A 20,258-nucleotide genomic window follows, 5' to 3' on the forward strand; every position below is an offset into this window, starting at 1 on the left:
TTAAAACAGAACATGGCCAAGATGGTCAAATGTTCCTAGATGACCAGCAGGGTCAGATAATAAACACAGTGGTGGTAGAGGGTGCAACAGGTCAGCACCTCGGGAGTAAATGCCAGTTTGCTTTTCATAGCCGATCATTCAGAGCACAAAGCACGCAGCACAAAAGTCGAAACATCACATGTACTCAAAGGACCAACGGACATGGTAAGAAAAACCGAACAACACAAAGGTGAACAGAGGGCACATATATACTGTCACGCCCTGATCTGGTTCACCTGTCCTTGTGCTTGTCTCTACCCCCCTCCAGGTGTCGCCCATCTTCCCCATTATCCCCTGGGTACTTATAACTGTGTTTTCTGTCTGTCTGTGCCCATTTGTTTTATTCGTTCAAACCTACCAGTGGTTTCCCTTGCGCCTGTCTTTGCTATAGTCCCTGTTTTATAGTTTCCCGGTTTTGACCTTTCCTGCCTGTCCTGACTCTGAGTCTGCCTGCCTTGGCCCACTATTCTGGATTACCGACCCCTGCCTGCCTTGATTTGTCGTTTGCCTGCCCCTGTTGTTGCAATAAACATTGTTACTTCAACACAGTCTGCACCTGGGTCTTAACTGAAATGTGATAATATACAATGAATAATCCGTGGGAAATAGGAACCAGGTGTGCGTAATTAGACAAGACAGTCTGGGCATGGTGGTAATGAACCAGTTCAATGACATCTAGAAGCCAGTGACCTAGAACTTCGGGTTTGGTGCACGGAATGAGCCGCAGTACCGGAGGGATCCGTGACAAGTACAGATACCCCAAAAAACGACTTAAGTAGTACATTAATGTATTTTTACTTAAGTACTTTACACCATTGGACCTACAGTTGAAGACGGAAGTTTACATACACTTAGGTTGGAGTCATTAAAACTCGTTTTTCAACCACTCCACAAATTTCTTGTTAACAAACTATAGTTTTGGCAAGTCGGTTAGGACATCTACTTTCTGCATGACACAAGTATTTTTTCCAACAATTGTTTACAGACAGATTATTTTAAATATGATTCACTCTATCACAATTCCAGTGGGTCAGATGTTAAAAATACACTAAGTTGACTGTGCCTTTAAACAGCTTGGGAAATTCCAGAAAATTATGTCATGGCTTTAGAAGCTTCTGATAGGCTAATTGATATAATTTGAGTCAATTGGAGGTGTACCTATGGATGTATTTCAAGGCCTACCTTCAAACTCAGTTCCTCTTTGCTTGACATCATGGGAAAATCAAAAGAAATCAGCCAAGACCTCAGAAAAAAAATTGTAGACCTCCACAAGTCTGGTTCATCCTTGGGAGCAATTTCCAAATGCCTGAAGGTACCACGTTCATCTGTACAAACAATTGTACTCAAGCATAAACACCATGGGACCACGCAGCCATCATACCACTCCTAGAGATGAACGTAATTTGGTGCGAAAAGTGCAAATCAATCCCAGAACAACAGCAAAGGACCTTGTGAAGATGCTGGAGGAAACAAGTACAAAAGTATCTATATCCACAGTAAAACGAGTCCTATATCGACATAACCTGAAAGGCCGCTCAGCAAGGAAGAAGCCACTGCTCCAAAACCGCCATAAAAATGACAATGACCCCAAGCATACTTCCAAAGTTGTTGCAAAATGGCAACAAAGTCAAGGTATTGGAGAGGCCATCACAAAGCCCTGACCTCAATCCTATAGAACATTTGTAGGCAGAACTGAAAAAATGTGTGTGCGAGCAAGGAGGCCTTCAAACCTGACTCAGGTACACCAGCTCTGTCAGGAGGAATGGGCCAAAATACACCCAACTTATTGTGGGAAGCTTGTGGAAGGCTACCCGAAACGTTTGACCCAAGTTAAACAATTTAAAGGCAATGCTGCCAAATACTAATTGAGTGTATGTAAACTTCTGACCCACTGGGAATATGATGAAAGAAATAAAAGCTGAAATAAATCATTCTCTCTACTATTATTCTGACATTTCACATACTTAAAATAAAGTGGTGATCCTAACTGACCTAAGACAGGGAATTTTTACTAGGATTAAATGTCAGGAATTGTGAAACACTGAGTTTAAATGTATTTGGCTAAGGTGTATGTTAACTTCCGACTTCAACTGTATGCCCGTTGTAACCCAGGAAAGGGATTTGCCAATATGCCAGGAGGCCGTGCTGAGGAACATCGTGGCAAAAGGTTGGCTGAGGTAATGTGTTCTGCTGTAGGAGAGTATAATGTTCTGTGATCTCGTCCACAGGAAACTGACTGGAAGCAGGCTTTAAAAAGAAAAATCATGGAAGAGGTTAAGGACCAGATGAAGGTGCTCACAAGGGACATCATCCAGGAGCTGAAACCCTTTCAAAGAGCTGACCCACTGTGGCCGAACGGAGGAGGCCATCATCCTACTCTAACATATGGGCTGAAGGTAACTAATTTTGCCACCATTGCCAGGCCAAAAACATAGCAAGAGATTTGTAGGCAATTCTCAGAATCTGGGCCAACTTTAAACTAGCTAGCCCTGTTGCTGAGGTTCGAGCAGTAGGGTCACCTGGTAATGGTTGTGATAAACGGGCCACCTCAACTTGTATTGCAGATTGTCCAACAGTGGACGTTCATATAGATGGAGTTAAACTTCCAGGGGAGCCAGACACAAGCTCCCAAGTAACTCTGATGCAACAACACTTACTGAACCAATGCTTCCTTAGTTGTAGTATGAGGGTGGGGGGAAACCCTGCGGTTTTGACACTCAAGGCTGCTAGTGGCATTGACATTCCTTACATTGGGCAAGTTATGGACTTTGAAGTTGGAGCTGTCAAAATACCAAACCGAGGATTTGTAATGGTAAAGGATGAACCTTCAACTGACCCCCTCATTATTGGTATGAATGTTATAATTGCATGACTGGACAGATACTGTTATTCAAAAGTAATGGGAACGCAGTGACTTTGCCTTGCCAGATCCCCCATCCTCAGCAGGACAAAAGAGGAGCGTCTACCACCTGCCGATGGACAGATACTGCCAATTGGAAGGAGGGGTCTCTTGGATATGTTGGGCCTATTGGCCGTCATGAGACCCGTATTCTGGCCAGAAGTGGTGTCGGGAGGAGACGTACCTGCACAGGATCAAGAGGCCGTGGCTACCGCAGGCCGTTGGAAGCCTCGCCTGAACCAGACACTGTGGATGTGGGTGCCCATGGAGCCCAAGACCGGAGTGTGACCAATGTGGGGGTGGTGCCTGACCAGCAGGGGGACTCTGGTACACAGGTTATTGAGTGGCAGACTGGTCAGCTGAGTGATCCAGACATCCAAGCTGTCAAATGGTATGTGGAAATGGAGTTGATGCCAGGGGCATGTTGGTGTGTTGTGTAGGAGATTTACAGACCCTAACACCCACGAGCAACGCTTACAGATTGTCCAACATCCATGTACCAGGACGTGTGGACAAAGTACGTTGAAGGTGCTGGCCATGTGGGGGTGAGGAGGACCGTGTCTCAAATTCGTAAGCACTTCTTCTGGCCACGCATGGTAGAGGAGGTATGGGGTTTTCACTCTTGGGGGACTACCTGTAGCCTGCAGACAGTGGAGACTAGAGTCCCCTTAAGCCCCACTGCTGTAAGTAGGGAGGTAGAAGCAGTTAATAAGAAGCATAGGCAGAACCATGTCCACAATACCCAGACTCCTCCCAGGTCCTAGGTAAGCCCGTGTGGTAGGGGAAGGCAGCACAGAGACTGGAGTAGATGTTTTTTATACTGCTCCTGCAGTTGAGCCCACTGGGCAGGACAGAGCAGTTGTATCCTGACGCTCCAACCGTGTGACCTTTGGACAAACGTCAGACCGCTGTGGAAAGCAGGATAGATTTATAGTGTAGCAGGAAGGCCAACCTGTCTATACTTCTGGAGCCGCAACTGCTAGACCGAGCCAGCATTCGGAACGCCTGAAACACAGCAGTATTGTGTACCTTAAGGTGATTCGCTGATCTAGCTTCACCATGTGGGAAAATGAGGAGCTGCTGTGAGAGAATCTATACTACTGTTGGTGAACCTGTGAATTTGGACTGAACTGAGGATGACGTTGGCGCCATCTGTTGGAATAAGTCTATCTTTTGAAAGTGACTTTTTCTAGCGGACATCAAATTAGCATAATATTTTTGTCATTTTTGGCTGAATACTTTTCTGTAGACATTGTTTTTATAATTTTATAATATAATAAAAATGTTAATTGTGTACTCTACTTCAGCCTCCTCCTTCTGTGTAATTGTTACACTGCTCCCCTCCTAAACCAAGATCCTGTTATTTTGTATTTAGTCCATTGACTTCCTACTGGGCTTATATCACACCTAGGTGGCGTAGTACGGATACATTCTACCCTCGGCTGCCTGACATTACCCTGATTCCTTTCATCTGGCAGTGGCCTGCTTGATGAGCTGAAATATCTCAGAACAATATGTGCATATCCTTGTAATCCTTAAGAGTTGTACTTATTTTCAGTTGCTAGATGTGGAGAGAAGCCAACAGTTGTTAATGGAGATTTTATCATGCAGTAACTTTTATAAACTTGAGGGCCCAGAGCAAGTGATGTGTCATAGTGATGGAAAATGTGACTCGTTTAAGGAAACTTGGCATATGTCACGCATCACTACTTCACATGAGAGCCATTCAAACGTAAACTGCCTTCTGGAACATGTGAACTTTCATGTGCCTTGATAACAAACTTGTAAGCCATCTGTAAATACGCATACAATTGTTAACCTCTCTGGTACAAGTGGGACACTAGCGTCCCACCTAACCAACAGCCAGTGAAATTGCAGGGCGCCAAATTCAAAACAGAAATCCCATATTTAAAATTCCTCAAACATACAAGTATTATACACCATTTTAAAGATAAACTTCTCATTAATCCAGCCACAGTGTCTGATTTCAAAAAGGCTTTACGGCGAAAGCACACCTTGCGATTATGTTAGGTCAGCACCTAGTCACAGAAAACCATACAGCCATTTTCCAGCCAAGGAGAGGGCTCACAAAAGTCAGAAATAGCGATTAAATTAATCACTAACCTTTGATTTTCTTCAGATGGCACTCATAGGACTTCATGTTACACAATACATGTATGTTTTGTTCGATAAAGTTCATATTTATATACAAAAATCTCCTTTTTGGATATAATCTCAGTTTACATTGGCGCGTTATGTTCAGAAATGCATTGTCTCAAACAAACATCCGGTGAATTTGCAGAGAGCCACATCAAATAACAGAAATACTCATCATAAACATTGATAAAAGATACAAGTGTTAAACATACGAATAAAGATAAACTTCTCCTTAATGCAACTGCAGTGTCAGATTTCAAAAAGGCTTTACGGCGAAAGCACACTTTGCGATTATGTTAGGTCAACGCCTAGCTACAGAAACCCATACAGCTATTTTCCAGCCAAGAAGAGGGCTCACAAAAGTCAGAAATACCAATAAAATTAATCACTTACCTTTGATGATCTTCATCTGGTGGCACTCCCAGGTCTCCATGTTAGACAATAAATGTTTGTTTTGTTCGATAATGTCCCTCTTTATGACCAAAAATCTCCTTTTTGTTTGCGCGTTTTGTCCAGTAATCCGAATCTACAAGGCGCGTGCACTAAGTCCAGATGAAAAGTTTTTAAAAAGTACAATAAAAGTTAGTAGAAACATGCCAAACGATGTTTAAAATCAATCCTCCGGTTGTTTTTGTCATAAATAATCAATAATATTTCAACTGGACAAAAGCTTCGTCGATAGGAAAGGAGAAACAAGAAAGGCGCGTTCCCGATCAGGCGCATGGCTCATGTCTGGAAATTTCCACTGGCCTCTCATTGAAAGTGCTGTATCTCCCTCATTTTTCAGAGTAAAAGCCTGAAGCAATGCCTAAAGACTGGCCACATGTAGAGGAAGCCATAGAGCTTGTGAACTGGGTCCTAAGTCTTTGTATGATGGATAGGCTTTCAATGGAAAAACAGCCTTTCAAATTAATAGTACTTCCTGGTTGGATTTTCCTCTGGTTTTTGCCTGCCATATCAGTTTTGTTATACTCACAGACATTATTTTAACAGTTTTGGAAACTTTAGAGTGTTTTCTATCCGAATCTACTAATTATATGCATATCCTAACTTCTGGGCCTGAGTAGCAGGCAGTTTAATTTGGGCACGCTTTTCATCCAAAATTCCGAATGCTGCCCCCTACCCTAGTGAAGTTAAATTGGTTTAGCCACAGAAAAAGCCAGCAACCTTCCCCCTAGCCATGATTGGCTGAAATAATGAATGGGCTGGACTTGCCGAGAGATGATTTCGGTTTGGTCTGCCATGTAGCACGCTTCTGTCTATTTGAGCTGGTCAGTATGTGTAGGTAATCCTTTCTAACAAAGCTTTTTTAAAGATATCACATAGTAGAAGTGCATAAATGTTGCTCTCCACTTTCTGGAGGACTGTGTTTTGAAATCAGTGGAATTAGAGTATGATAGCTAAGGGATGGAGAAAACACCTGTCTCCGGATTACAACTTCAAACTAAGGGCAACCATGGCATCCGTGTCAGAGGGAGAAGCGTCCATCCACGGGTAAGATACATTGTCAGATCTTACACGTCTCTAAAGTTGTCAGAAAGTTGTTTTCATTTCAAGTAAAAGTGTACTGTTATCTAGCTAGCTAACATTATGATCTGTGTAGTAATATTATTTGTATCTCAGAGCCATTTGCTTCACTAGTTATAGCCTAATGTTAGCTAGCTAATATTGTAAATAACCCATCCAATCTACCTACCTCATCCGCATATTGTTTTTATTTACTTTTCTGCTCTTTTGCACACCAGTATTTCTACTTGCACATCATCATCTGTACATCTATCACTCCAGTGTTAATTTGCTAAATTGTAATTACTTCGCTACTATGGCCTATTTATTGCCTTACCACCTCACACCATTTGCACACACTGTATATAGACTTTCTTTTTTTTTCTATTGTGTTATTGACTGTACGCTTGTTTATTCCATGTGTAACTCTGTGTTGCTGTTTGTGTCACACTGCTTTGCTTTATCTTGGCCAGGTCGCAGTTGTAAATGAGAACTTGTTCTCAACTAGCCTACCTGGTTAAATAAAGGTGAAATAAAATAAAAAATAAATAAATTGACCCTGGTTGGTTAGCTACCTGCAGATTCATGCAGGGTAGTAAGGTCATGAGTTGGGATTATGGTTCATTGTTTAGCTAGCGAGCTACATGTCTTAACAAAAGACTCCACTATGCAATTAACCATTTCAATAGAATGTTAATGATGTCACTGTGACAACTGTTGATAGATGTAGCTGGTCAATTCGCTCTGGCTATCTAGTTGATGAATTTACGAACGCTCAACAACCATTGAATATGGCCGGTGTCAGTAAAAAAGCTTAATTAAATTGTTGCAAGCAGCACAGTTACAGTCACCAACGATCTACTGTATATAACATGAAAACAGCCTAACCAGCTCTGCTAGGGTGAGTAAAATGGTCAGAGTGAGCTGTTCTCTCATTTGTGTCTGGAAGTAGCTAGCAAGCTAGCCAACATTAGCCAGTTAGCTTGGGTGCTTGACTGCTGTTGTTAGGACAGAACGCTCAAATCAACCCTACTCCTCGGCCAGAGCTTCTAGTGTGCGCTCTGAAAGCTCTGAGAACGAAACGCTCTGAATTTACGAACAAACAATCTGACAACGCTGAGTTTATGAACGCCCAGAGGACACTCTGGCATTCCAGATTAAATTTACGAACCCACCCGTAGTATAAACCAGCCTTAAGTGTCACGCCTACTCCCGCTCCCCCTCCCTGGCGCTCAAGGGCACCAGGCTACCCTTTTCTACACGTCCCTGTCACCATCATTACGCACATCAGCGCTCATTGGACTCACCTGGACTCCTTCACGTTGATAATTACGCCCTGTATATTTGTCTGTTTCTCGGTGGTAATCCCTGTGTCCACATTAATTGTTATGTGTTCCTGTCCAGACGCTGTTCTGTTTCATGTCCGTCAGCTATTAAACCTTCACTCCCTGTACCTGTTTCTCATCTCCTGCGTCGATCCTTACATTACATCTTGAAATCTTTGGTTGTTTAGTATATGGCCTCGCATGAGAATCCTTAAATATATGGGTGGGGCTAAAGCTTAAGAGGGTGTGAACAATGCTGAATGGGTGTAGACAAAGAAGAGCTCTCCAGTAGGTGTACCAAAACATTCAATGGCCATTTTCTCAAAAGTGAGGTTACAAGATTATCAACATTCAAAGCATAATTACTTTCCCATTGTTCCTCAACTGTAGTGTATGATATACCATTTTCTAAGCTCTGAGTCTCTACTTTTATTCATTGTTAAGAACACCATTTCAAATTTTGCTACATAAGACCGAATCGGTCGCAAATGGTCAAGCAAATCCACTTGTATAGGTAATTAAATGAATCACTAGCTAAAATGAGCAAGATACAATCACAAATCCAACTGTCTTGTCTCATGATGTATCAACCATCATTGTCTTTTATATCAACTTCCTATATACCAGATCCCTGTACAGTCTAGCAAAGGACTTTTGACCTGTTGGATCTTACAAAATATATGTTTGTGAAGGAAGGAGCGAGTCAGACATTTCCGTGTAAAGGACAGCATTCCATAACACTTTTTTGGTTACTACATGATTCCATATGTGTTATTTCATAGTTTTGATGTCTTCACTATTATTCTACAAAGTAGAAAATAGTACATATAAAGAAAAAGCCTGGAATGAGTAGGTGTGTCAACTTTTGACTGGTACTGTATATTTACAAAAAATATATACGGGGGATTGGAAATGATGCAGACAATTACATTGATAGAAGCCACAATCTCTCTGCAATATTAAAGTGATCTACACCCTAAAAATATATATACAAAAATAAATATGAATAAGCTCTGATTTATAAATATATAGCAACAACATTGCAAAGTATTTTAAGCATTTAAGCAATATGGCAAACAAACACATACTGTACATTTACACGTACATTTTGTGATCCTTTCAGATCTACAGGAACTGCCTAGGGACAGAGCCCACTATTGCAACCATTTTCCCACTTGTTTCTAGCCCCAAGCACTGAGGATTCCACCCCTGAAACATCTAGCTGTAAAGCAAGCCTGTAAGTGCAATGCTGTTTACTTTACACCATATTATATTACTGTAAACCCAAAAAAGTCCTGATGCTTTGACTTGATTGATATGGTGCCAATTGCCAAATAGGGGAGAACATATATACAGTTGAAGTCAGAAGTTTACATACACCTTAGCCAAATACATTTAAACTCAGTTTTCATTTAATCCTTGTAAAAAATTCCCTGTCTTAGGTCAGTTAGGATCACCAATTTGTTTTAAGAATGTGAAATGTCAGAATAATAGTAGAGAGAATTATTTATTTAAGCTTTTATTTCTTTCGTCACATTCCCAGTGGGTCAGAAGTTTACATACACTCAATCAGTATTTGGTAGCATTGCCTTTAAATTGTTTAACTTGAGTCAAACGTTTTGGGTAGTTTTCCACAAGCTTCCCACAATAAGTTGGGAGAATTTTGGCCCATTCCTCCTGACAGAGCTGGTGTAACTGAGTCAGGTTAGTAGGCCTCCTTGCTCGCACACACTTTTTCAGTTCTGCCCACACATTCATTTTCTATAGGATTGAGGTCAGGGCTTTGTGAATGCCATTCCAATACCTTGACTTTGTTGTCCTTAAGCCATTTTGACACAACTTTGGAAGCATGCTTGGGGTCATTGTCCATTTGGAAGAACCATTTGCGACCAAGCTTTAACTTCCTGACTGATGTTTTGAGATGTTGCTTCAATATATCCACATAATTTCCCACCGTGCTTCACGGTTGGGATGGTGTTCTTCGGCTTGCAAGCCTCCCCCTTTTTCCTCCAAACATAACGATGGTCATTATGGCCAAACAGTTCTATTACTGTTTCATAAGACCAGAGGACATTTCTCCAAAAAGTACGATCTTTGTCCCCATGTGCAGTTGCAAACGGTAGTCTGGCTTTTTTATGGCGGTTTTGGAGCAGTGGCTTCTTCCTTGCTGAGCGGCCTTTCAGGTTATGTCGGTGCAGCCAGCTGGTTTCTTCACGCATCGCGCCGACAGAAACAAACATCTTTCTGGTAAGAAGAGGGGCGGGGGGGTATGCCTTATGATTAACGAGACGTGGTGTGATCATAACAACATACAGGAACTCAAGTCATTCTGTTCACCTGACTTAGAATTCCTCACAATCAAATGTCGACCGCATTATCTACCAAGGGAATTCTCTTCGATTATAATCACAGCCGTATATATTCCCCCCCAAGCAGACACATCGATGGCCCTGAACAAACTTTATCTGACTCTATGTAAACTGGAAACCACACACCCTGAGGCTGCATTCATCGTAGCTGGGGATTTTAACAAGGCTAATCTGAAAACAAAACTCCCTAAATTCTATCAGCATATCGAATGTGCTACCAGGGCTGGTAAAACCCTAGATCATTGTTATTCTAACTTTCGCGACGCATATAAGGCCCTCCCCCGCCCTCCTTTCGGAAAAGCTGACCACGACTCCATTTTGTTGCTTCCAGCCTACAAACAGAAACAAAAACAAGAAGTTCCCGCGCTCAGGTCTGTTCAACGCTGGTCAGACCAATCTGATTCCACGCTTCAAGACTGCTTCGATCACGTGGATTGGGATATGTTCCTCATTGCGTCCAACAACAACATTGACGAATACGCTGATTCGGTGAGCGAGTTCATTAGAAAGTGCATCAGCGACGTAATACCCACAGCAAAGATTCCCAAACCAGAAACCGTGGATTGATGGCAGCATTCACCCGAAACTGAAAGCGCGAACCATTGCTTTTAACCAGGGCAAGGTGACCGGAAACATGACCGAATACAAACAGTGTAGCTATTCCCTCCGCAAGGCAATCAAACAAGCTAAGTGCCAGTATAGAGACAAAGTAGAGTCGCAATTCAACAGCTCAGACACAAGAGGTATGTGGCAGGGTCTACAGTCAATCACGGATTACAAAAAGAAAATCAGCCCCGTCGCGGACCAGGAGGTCTTGCTCCCAGACAGACTAAATAACTTTTTTGCTCACTTTGAGGACAATACAGTGCCACTGACACGGCCCACTACCAAAACCTGCGGGCTCTCCTTCACTGCAGCCGAGGTGAGTAAAACATTTAAACGTGTTAACCCTCGCAAGGCTGCAGGCCCAGACTGCATTCCCAGCCGCGTCCTCAGAGCATGCGCAGACCAGCTGGCTGGTGTGTTTACGGACATATTCAATCAATCCTTATCCCAGTCTGCTGTTCCCACATGCTTCAAGAGGGCCACCATTGTTCCTGTTCCCAAGAAAGCTAAGGTAACTGAGCAAAACGACTACCGCCCGTAGCACTCACTTCCGTCATCATGAAGTGCTTTGAGAGACTAGTCAAGGACCATATCACCTCCACCCTACCTGACACCCTAGACCCACTCCAATTTGCTTACCGACCCAATAGGTCCACAGACGACGCAATCGCAACCACACTGCCCTAACCCATCTGGACAAGAGGAATACCTATGTGAGAATGCTGTTCATCGACTACAGCTCAGCATTTAACACCATAGTACCCTCCAAACTCGTCATCAAGCTCGAGACCCTGGGTCTCGACCCCGCCCTGTGCAACTGGGTACTGGACTTCCTGACGGGCCGCCCCCAGGTGGTGAGGGTAGGTAACAACATCTCCACCCCGCTGATCCTCAACACTGGGGCCCCACAAGGGTGCGTTCTGAGCCCTCTCCTGTACTCCCTGTTCACCCACGACTGCGTGGCCATGCACGCCTCCAACTCAATCATCAAGTTTGCGGACGACACTACAGTGGTAGGCTTGATTACCAACAACGACGAGATGGCCTACAGAGAGGAGGTGAGGGCCCTCGGAGTGTGGTGTCAGGAAAATAACCTCACACTCAACGTCAACAAAACAAAGGAGATTATTGTGGACTTCAGGAAACAGCAGAGGCAGCACCCCCCTATCCACATCGACGGGACAGTAGTGGAGAGGGTAGTAAGTTTTAAGTTCCTCGGCGTACACATCACGGACAAACTGAATTGGTCCACCCACACAGACAGCGTTGTGAAGAAGGCGCAGCAGCTGGAGCGCGTGCTACAGGTGGGTGCTGCTATGGTGACCAGCGAGCTATGGGGGGACTTTACCTAGACTTTACCTTTACCTAGCAGGGTCTTGTAGATGACCTGGAGTGGGTTTGGCGACGAGTATGAAGCGAGGGCGAGCCAACGAGAGCATACAGGTAGCAGTGGTGGGTAGTATATGGTGCTTTGGTGACAAAACAAATGGCACTGTGATAGACTGCATCCAATTTGTTGAGTAGAGTGTTGGAGGCTATTTTGTAAATGACATCGCCGAAGTCGAGGATCGGTAGGATGGTCAGTTTTACAAGGGTATGTTTGGCAGCATGAGTGAAGGATGCTTTGTTGCGGAATAGGAAGCCAATTCTAGATTTAACTTTGGATTGGAGATGTTTGATGTGAGTCTGGAAGGAGAGTTTATAGTCTAACCAGACACCTAGGTATTTGAAGTTGTCCACATATTCTAAGTCAGAACCGTCCAGAGTAGTGATGCTGGACGGGCGGGCAAGTTGTGTTTTTTACTTGAGTTTATTTGGTAAATATTTTCTTAACTCTTCTTGAACTGCACTGTTGGTTAAGTAAATAAGCATTTCACGGTAAGGTCTACACTTCGGTGCATGTGACAACATTTTTATTTGAGATGTGTTTGTGCGTCATGTGCATTAGTAGGACAATTTCTAACTTATTTACATTTGTTTTTACCTACACTTGTATGTTGACTCCATATTGACGTTGTGGTTTTTCATTTTTGGCTGACTTTTCTTGGCGAATGTACAATCGTCGCGAATTGAATTATGGGGAGTTACAGGCCCTGAAGTGAACATAGTTGTTTGTACACGCAAACTCGACTAAAAATGAGGGCTGAGGGACTTACGTTGCAAACTTCCCTTGCTTGGCTAATCATTTGGACCGCCCTCCAAGATGGTGACGGGGATTCCCCCAAGGGCATAAGGCGAGGGTAAGTGGACGAGGGTGTGTCTTTTATGAGATTAAACCCCAGCCAATGGCGGAAATTGTCAAACTGACGTGTGTATTTCCTGGTTGGTAGGTCCCTTGTCACGCGAGAGTTGGGAACGGGAGAAGTGCTTCTCGGTTGTTAATGGTCGTCAGTAGTTACAACAGATTTGAAACATAATCCTAACCTTAATCACACTGCTAATCTTGTGCCTAACCCTAACCTTAAATTAACACCAAAAAGCTAATTTTTGTTTTCATCAATTTTGTACGATATAGCCAATTTTGAAGTTGAAACTAGTAGAAACCGTTGTTAATACCAGAGTCCCATAAGAATCCGGGAGGGTGGGGAAAACCAAGGTGTCCGTCAGGAAACCAAATTTCCCTCGAGTCCAAGAGACTATGTCACCATAGTAATAGTCATCAGTGAAGTACCAAAACTGTGTATTACATACCAGTCAGAGAAGTCTTAGAAGCGTAATTAAATCTGGGCAGGTCAATACAGTTCCCTGTCATTAACGTTTCAAGACTGCCACCTTGTGGCCAAAAGCAGATACAACTTTCAACCTGAGCGATATGAATGTGTCATCTATCTGTAGAGTAAACCATTGTAATATCTGTGGAGGCCCTCAAATCATCACCCTTAAGATGTTGGAAAACCCAGGGACTGAATGCAAAATCAATTAGTATATGGTAACATTGATGGACCATCAGAGTAATGTTGACTATGTTAAAATATGTCATATATCTTCCCCAGAATATGACAAGCCATAGTCTGTTCATAGTAAAATGCATTACTTCTGTTGTGATACTCACACTAAGGTCAGAGTTCACTGCTGTGGTGAGAAGTGCAGGGGTGCCTCTGTGGAGTGCATCTGATGTGCCAGTTGCAAAGTTGACCTTGATGAGATTAAAACATGCAACCTTTGGGTTGCTAGACATTTGAGTTATATAGCCACCCCGAACAACCACACTCTTTTAGTTTTTGCCTCAAGTAACCTTCTGTCTTATGTAAACAAACTTAACATATCATACTAATTTGAGTGTCCCGGATTTTCAAATAAAATCAAATAAAATTTTATTTGTCACGTGCCGAATACAACAGGTGTATTCACCTTACCGTGAAATGCTTACTTACAAGCCCTTTTTAGAATTTTTTTCAAATGTATAAAAAATATACTTTATTTACATAACTATTCAGACCCTTTGCTATGATACTTGAAATTGATCTCAGGTGCATCCTGTTTCCAATGATTATCCTTGAGATGTTTCTACAACTTGATTGGAGTACACCTGAGGTAAATTCTATTGATTGTACATGATTTGGAAAGGCACACACCTATCTATATAAGGTTCCACAGTTGACAGTGCATGTCAGAGCAAAAACCAAGCCATGAGGTCAAAGGAATTGTCTGTAGAGCTCCGAGACAGGATTGTCTCGAGGCACAGATCTGGGGAAGGGTACCAAAAACGTTCTGCAGCTTTGAAGATCCACAAGAACACAGTGGCCTCCATCATTAAATGGAAGAAGTTTGGAACCACCAAGACTCTTCCTAGAGCTGGCTGCCCAGCCAAACTGAGCAATCAGGGGAGAAGGGCCTTAGTCAGGGAGGTGACCAAGAACCCGATGGTCACTCTGACAGAGCTCTAGAGTTCCTCTGTGGAGATGGGAGAACCTTCCAAGAGGACAACCATCTCTGCAGCACTCCACCAATCAGGCCTTTATGGTAGAGTGGCCAGACGGAAGCTACTCCTCAGTAAAAGGCACATAACAGCTCGCTTTGAGTTTGTTAAAAGCCACCTAAAGACTCTCAGACCATAAGAAATAAGATTCTCTTCTCTGATGAAACCATGACTGAACTCTTTGGCCTGAAAGCTAAATGTCACGTCTGGAGGAAACCTGGCACCATCCCTACGATGAAGCATGGTGGTGGCAGCATCCTGCTGTGGGAATGTTTTTTAGCGGCAGGGACTGAGAGACTAGTCAGGATCGAGGAAAATATTTTAAAAAGCAGTACAGAGATCCTTGATGAAAACCTGCTCCAGAGCGAAGGGGCACACAGCCAAGACACAGCCAAGACAATGCAGGAGTGGCTTCGGGAGAAGTCTCTGAATGTCCTTGAGTGGGCCAGCCAGAGCCCCGACTTGAACCCGATCGAACATCTCTGGAGAGACCTGAAAATAGCTGTGCATCGACGCTCCCCATCCAACCTGACAGATCTTGAGAGGATCTGCAGAGAAGAATGGGAGAAACTCCCCAAATACAGTTGTGCCAAGCTTGTAGCGTCATACCCAAGGAGACTCCCAAGAAGGCTGTAGTCGCTGCCAAAGGTGCTTCAACAAAGCACTGAGTAAAAAGTCTGAATACTTATGTAAATCTGATATTTCAGTTTGTTATTTATCCAGTTGCAAAAAATTCTAAAAACCTGCTTTTGCTTTGTGATTATGGGGTATTGTGTGTAGACTGATGAGGGGAAAAAACAATATAATCAATTTTAGAATTAGACTGTAACGTAACAAAATGTGGAAAAAGTCAAGAGGTCTGAATACTTTCTGAAGGCACTGTAGATAATAAACAGTGAGTAACAGCAGATATAAGCTGTTAAGGAGCTTTTTGGACCTAGGCTTGGCGCTCCGGTACCTCTTGCCCTGCGGTAACAGAGAGAACAGTCTATGGGTAGCTGGAGTCTTTGACCCTTTTTAGGCCCTTCCTCTGACACCACCTAGTATAGAGGTCCTGGATGGCAGAGAGCTTGGCCCCAGTATGTACTGGGCCGTACGCACTACCCTCTGTAGCGCCTTGCGGTTGGAAGCCAAGCAGTTCCATACCAGGCGGTGATGCAACCAGTCAGGATGCTTTCAATGGTGCAGTTGTAGAACTTTTTGAGGACCTGAGGACCCATGCCAAATCTTCTCAGTCTCCTGAGGGGGACTCGTTTACTATGTTACGTCTAATCTATGAAACTAGGCTGGTTGTCCTCAGGTTTATTGACTGGGAAAGGGTGAAACTTAGTCAAGAAGTCAACAACTCAAATGCCTTCACTACAGAATGGCATAAATATCCAACAGAGTGAAAGCTAGACAGGACATGCACAGAGGATGTTGTTCCTACTGTGACCATAAGCACTTATCCAAACCAAAAACGTAGATAGATGGCAGCATTTGAGCAAAACTGAAAGCGTGAACCACCACATTTTAGCACGGGAAGGTGACTGGGAACATGGACGTGTACAAACAGACCAGCTATGACCTCCATAATGCTATCCCTTACAAAAACGTCCTACAGGAATCCTGCCGGAATTCAACCTTTTGTGAAGGAATTGTGCAGGTGTCCTGCAGGAATCCTGTAGGTTTGATAAAATCAGGAAAAGTCCCTGACAATAAGAACTTATCCAAACCAAAAACCATGGATAGGTGGCAGCATGTCCTGCAAAAGCTTTGAAAATCCTGCACAAACATGACAATTCCTGCAGGACCGAAACCTGAAGGATTTTGATATTGCTGCAGGATATGCCAAGTCGTGTAGGACCATGGCAATTCCTGCAGGACCGAAACCTGAAGGATTTTGATATTGCTGCAGGATATGCCAAGTCGTGTAGGACCATGGCAATTCCTGCAGGACCGAAACCTGAAGGATTTTGATATTGCTGCAGGATATGCCAAGTCGTGTAGGACCATGGCAATTCCTGCAGGACCTGGCAATTCCCGCAGGACCAAGGATATCCCAGCACGAATCCTGAAGAACCGAATCCTGCAGGATTTTGATATTCCTAGGGCCATATCAGATAGTCAAAGTGCTGGGCTGGAGAAGATAAAGTGTGTGGAGGTGAAAAACTTTTTTTTCAGAACATACTAAAAGTCAGAAACATACTAAAACAACAATACATTCTATATGAACATGTTAGGGGGTATCAGTTATTTTTAATGTGTTGTGTTTGCAAAATATTTGTAAGTTAGATAGCTTTGCTAGCGTGTTCTCTAACACTGGCTGCTAGATAGCTAGCTAGCTTTGACACAAAAAAAAAACATTTAAAACTTTTGCTTCCATGGAAAGTGACAAATGAGGTTTCATATCCCTCTTTAGTACAATGTCTCTTTAGTGCTGTTACAAGTTAGGCAAAATAAAAATAAAACATGTAAATGGATGGTGAAAGATTAGATTTCTTAAATGACTAGGCTAATTGCTTCTTGGCTAAAGTAGCACTTAACAACACAGTAACAATGTCACATAACTGATCATGACATGTAAATATGGAAGTGATTGCATTTATATACACTGAACAAAAATATAAATGTAACATGTTTCATGAGCTAAAATAAAAGATCAGCAAAATTTTCCATATGCTCAAAAAATAGTATTTCCCTCAAATTGTGCACACAAATTTGTTTACATACCTGTTAGTGAATATTTCTCCTTTGCCAAGATAATCCATCCACCTGACAGGTGTGGCATATCAGGAAGCTGATTAAACAGCATGATCATTACACAGGTACACCTTGTCCTGGGGACAATAAAAGGCCACTCTAAAATGTGTAGTTTTGTCACGCAACACAATGCCACAGACGCCTCAAGAGCTGTTGCCAGAGGATGTAATGTTCATTTCACTATCATAAGCAGCCTCCAACATATTTTTTGAGGATTTGGCAGTACGTCCAACCGGCCTCACAACCGCAGACCAAGTGTAACCATGCCAGCCCAGGACCTCCACGTCCGTCTTCTTCACCTGCGGGATCATCTGAGACCAGCCACCTGGACAGCTGATGAAACTGAGGCGTATTTCTATCTGTAATAAAGCCTTTTTGTGGGGAAAAACTCAGACAAATTCTGATTGGCATGGGCCTATGCCCTCCCAGGCCCGCCCATGGCTGCACCCCTCCCAAATTTGTCGACATTAAATCAGCCATAATAGCAGTATTTTGTCAGTATGCCATTATCAGTATATTGTGTTGTTTGGCTCCCTCTAGTGGGTATTTATAGAATGTCAGCCACACCAATGTGTCAGAGGAAATACCATCCAACAGGCAACCGAAGTCAAATTGCAGGTGCCCAGCCCACCACAAGGAGGCACTAAAGCACAATGGGACAAGGAAATCCCACCCAGCCAAACCCTCCCCTAACCTGGACGACGCTGGGCCAATTGTGCACCGCCTCATGGGTCTCCCAGTCACAGTCAGTTGTGACACAGCCTGGTATTGAACCTGGGGCTGTAGTGACACCTCAAGCACTGCGATGTAGTGCCTTAGACCACTGCAGCACCCACCTCTTTTGCCCTCAGAACAGCTGGGACATGGACTCTACAAGGTGTCGAAAGCATTTTTATTTTACTAGGCCAGTCAGATAAGAACACATTTTTACTTACAATGACAGCCTACCCCAGATGTGATACAGCCTGGATTCAAACCAGGGACTGTAGTGACGCCTCTTGCACTGAGATGTAGTGCCTTAGACTGCTGCGCCACTCGGGAGCCCATATGTCATTGAAAGAGCAGATGTTCTTAATTTTTTGTATACTCAGTGTTCATGCCATTTCACTTGTTAAGATCAACATAATATCCCAGTGTGAAATCTCTTTTTATTAATGTTTTGTATACTCAGTGTAGAGACACATCAGGGCCTCCCAAGTGGCGCAGTGTGCCACGAGAGATCCTGGTTCGAGTCCAGGCTCTGTCGCAGACGGTGATGACTGGGCCGGTGCACAATTGGCCCAGCGTTGTCCGGGTTAGGGGAGGGTTTGGCCGGCAGGGATGTCCTTTAGAAACAGGTTAGGAAAACTTACCCAGCAGGTTAGGGGAATTAACTTAGCAGGTTTGGATAATTAGATTATGGTTAGGGAAAGGTTTAATGACTCTCCTGACCTACTACAAAAAGTAACTTCCAGTCGTAGCTGTACTCCACGAGTACTCTTTTCTGTACTCGTGGTTACTGCCTTCTTCATCTAATCCCCATTCGTCCTTCACCATGTCTTCTTTGGGCAGAAAACCTTCCTTTTACTTCAACAGTATAGACCCCTTTAATGTTCTGCCCTTATTCTCCCTCATTTCAGACCCACTTGCAATTTGTATTATGAATATGACATGCTATTACATACAGTACATTAGGCAACTCAGTACGTCAGCATCAACAAATATGAATTAATCAGCATAAACGTAAAAACAATACCTCAGTGAGATTTACTGACGTCATGCAAATTGGCTCCCTATGTACAGTGTGCTACTGCTGTGTTTTACTGTACAGTAGGTTTGATTCAACACCTGTACCAGTGTTTCATTATTGAACATGTTTTGGTGACAGAAGTGCCACAGCGAGACAGACTAGAGCCATATTGCCTCCGCTGGCCTCTGGCCAATGCAGATTCTGCCTCCTACTCCTAATATAGGTGAGATAGGTCCCAGTCTCTTATGTAAGCTTTCGTGTTTCTAGAATGGAGATGTTCACCATGGCTCAAATTAGTCCTGTAAACTCCTCCCTGGACAACACTCCATTTGTAAGACATTTTAAGTGCATTAACTTAATCCAGAATAGGCTCTTTGGCTTGTAGTGATCCCAGCATTAGACTGGACTGGGCAGCCATTCATGTATGGGGGAAACACAAGGGAAGAAGCTGATATCTGTTGTTATGGTTTCCAAACCACTTCTATGAAATGCAATGGAGTCGTATATCGATATTTCGATTTCTTCTGATTAGGAGGACTTGGCAAGGACCATGTTGAGAATCAACGTGTGTGTTTGGATTTTGTGGTTGTGCTATACAGGTAATTTTGCTCTCTTGTTCATGCCCACTGGACACAGTGGGTACATCTAGCTTTGATTTACATTTGGTTGAGTTGTCAACTAACGTGAATTCAAGGTTAAAAGTTGGGTGAAAAAAGACAAAATTCCCTTACCTTGATAACTTTTTTAAAAATCCAATCAGTTTTCCACATTGATTCCACATTTTTTTTAATGATACGAAAACAATGTAGATTCAATTAGTAGTTGCCCAGTGGATGTTGTTTGTTCTGTGAGATCCCATGCTATATAGTGTGCACTGTACGTTACAATGAGTATATACAATTGTGTCATCATGCTAATGTTTACATATACAGTTGAAGTCGGAAGTTTACATACGCTTAGGTTGGAG

The 20,258-nt window shown here is 43.1% G+C and overlaps 1 protein-coding gene across 1 annotated transcript in view; it reads left to right on the top strand.

Annotated features, from left to right (window-relative positions):
- The first annotated feature begins 2,303 nt into the window (after positions 1 to 2,303).
- Positions 2,304 to 20,258, top strand: part of LOC120056256 (protein crumbs homolog 1-like) — a 42,376-nt gene continuing 24,421 nt past the window's right edge. Inside the window, exons 1-2 of the mRNA XM_039004506.1 lie at positions 2,304 to 2,435; positions 2,983 to 3,329. Of these exons, the coding sequence (XP_038860434.1) occupies positions 2,304 to 2,435; positions 2,983 to 3,329 (479 nt within the window). The remainder of the gene's footprint in view (positions 2,436 to 2,982; positions 3,330 to 20,258) is intronic.

Source organism: Salvelinus namaycush, chromosome 11 (assembly GCF_016432855.1).
Source record: "Salvelinus namaycush isolate Seneca chromosome 11, SaNama_1.0, whole genome shotgun sequence".
In the NCBI taxonomy this organism is placed as follows: Eukaryota; Metazoa; Chordata; class Actinopteri; order Salmoniformes; family Salmonidae; genus Salvelinus; species Salvelinus namaycush.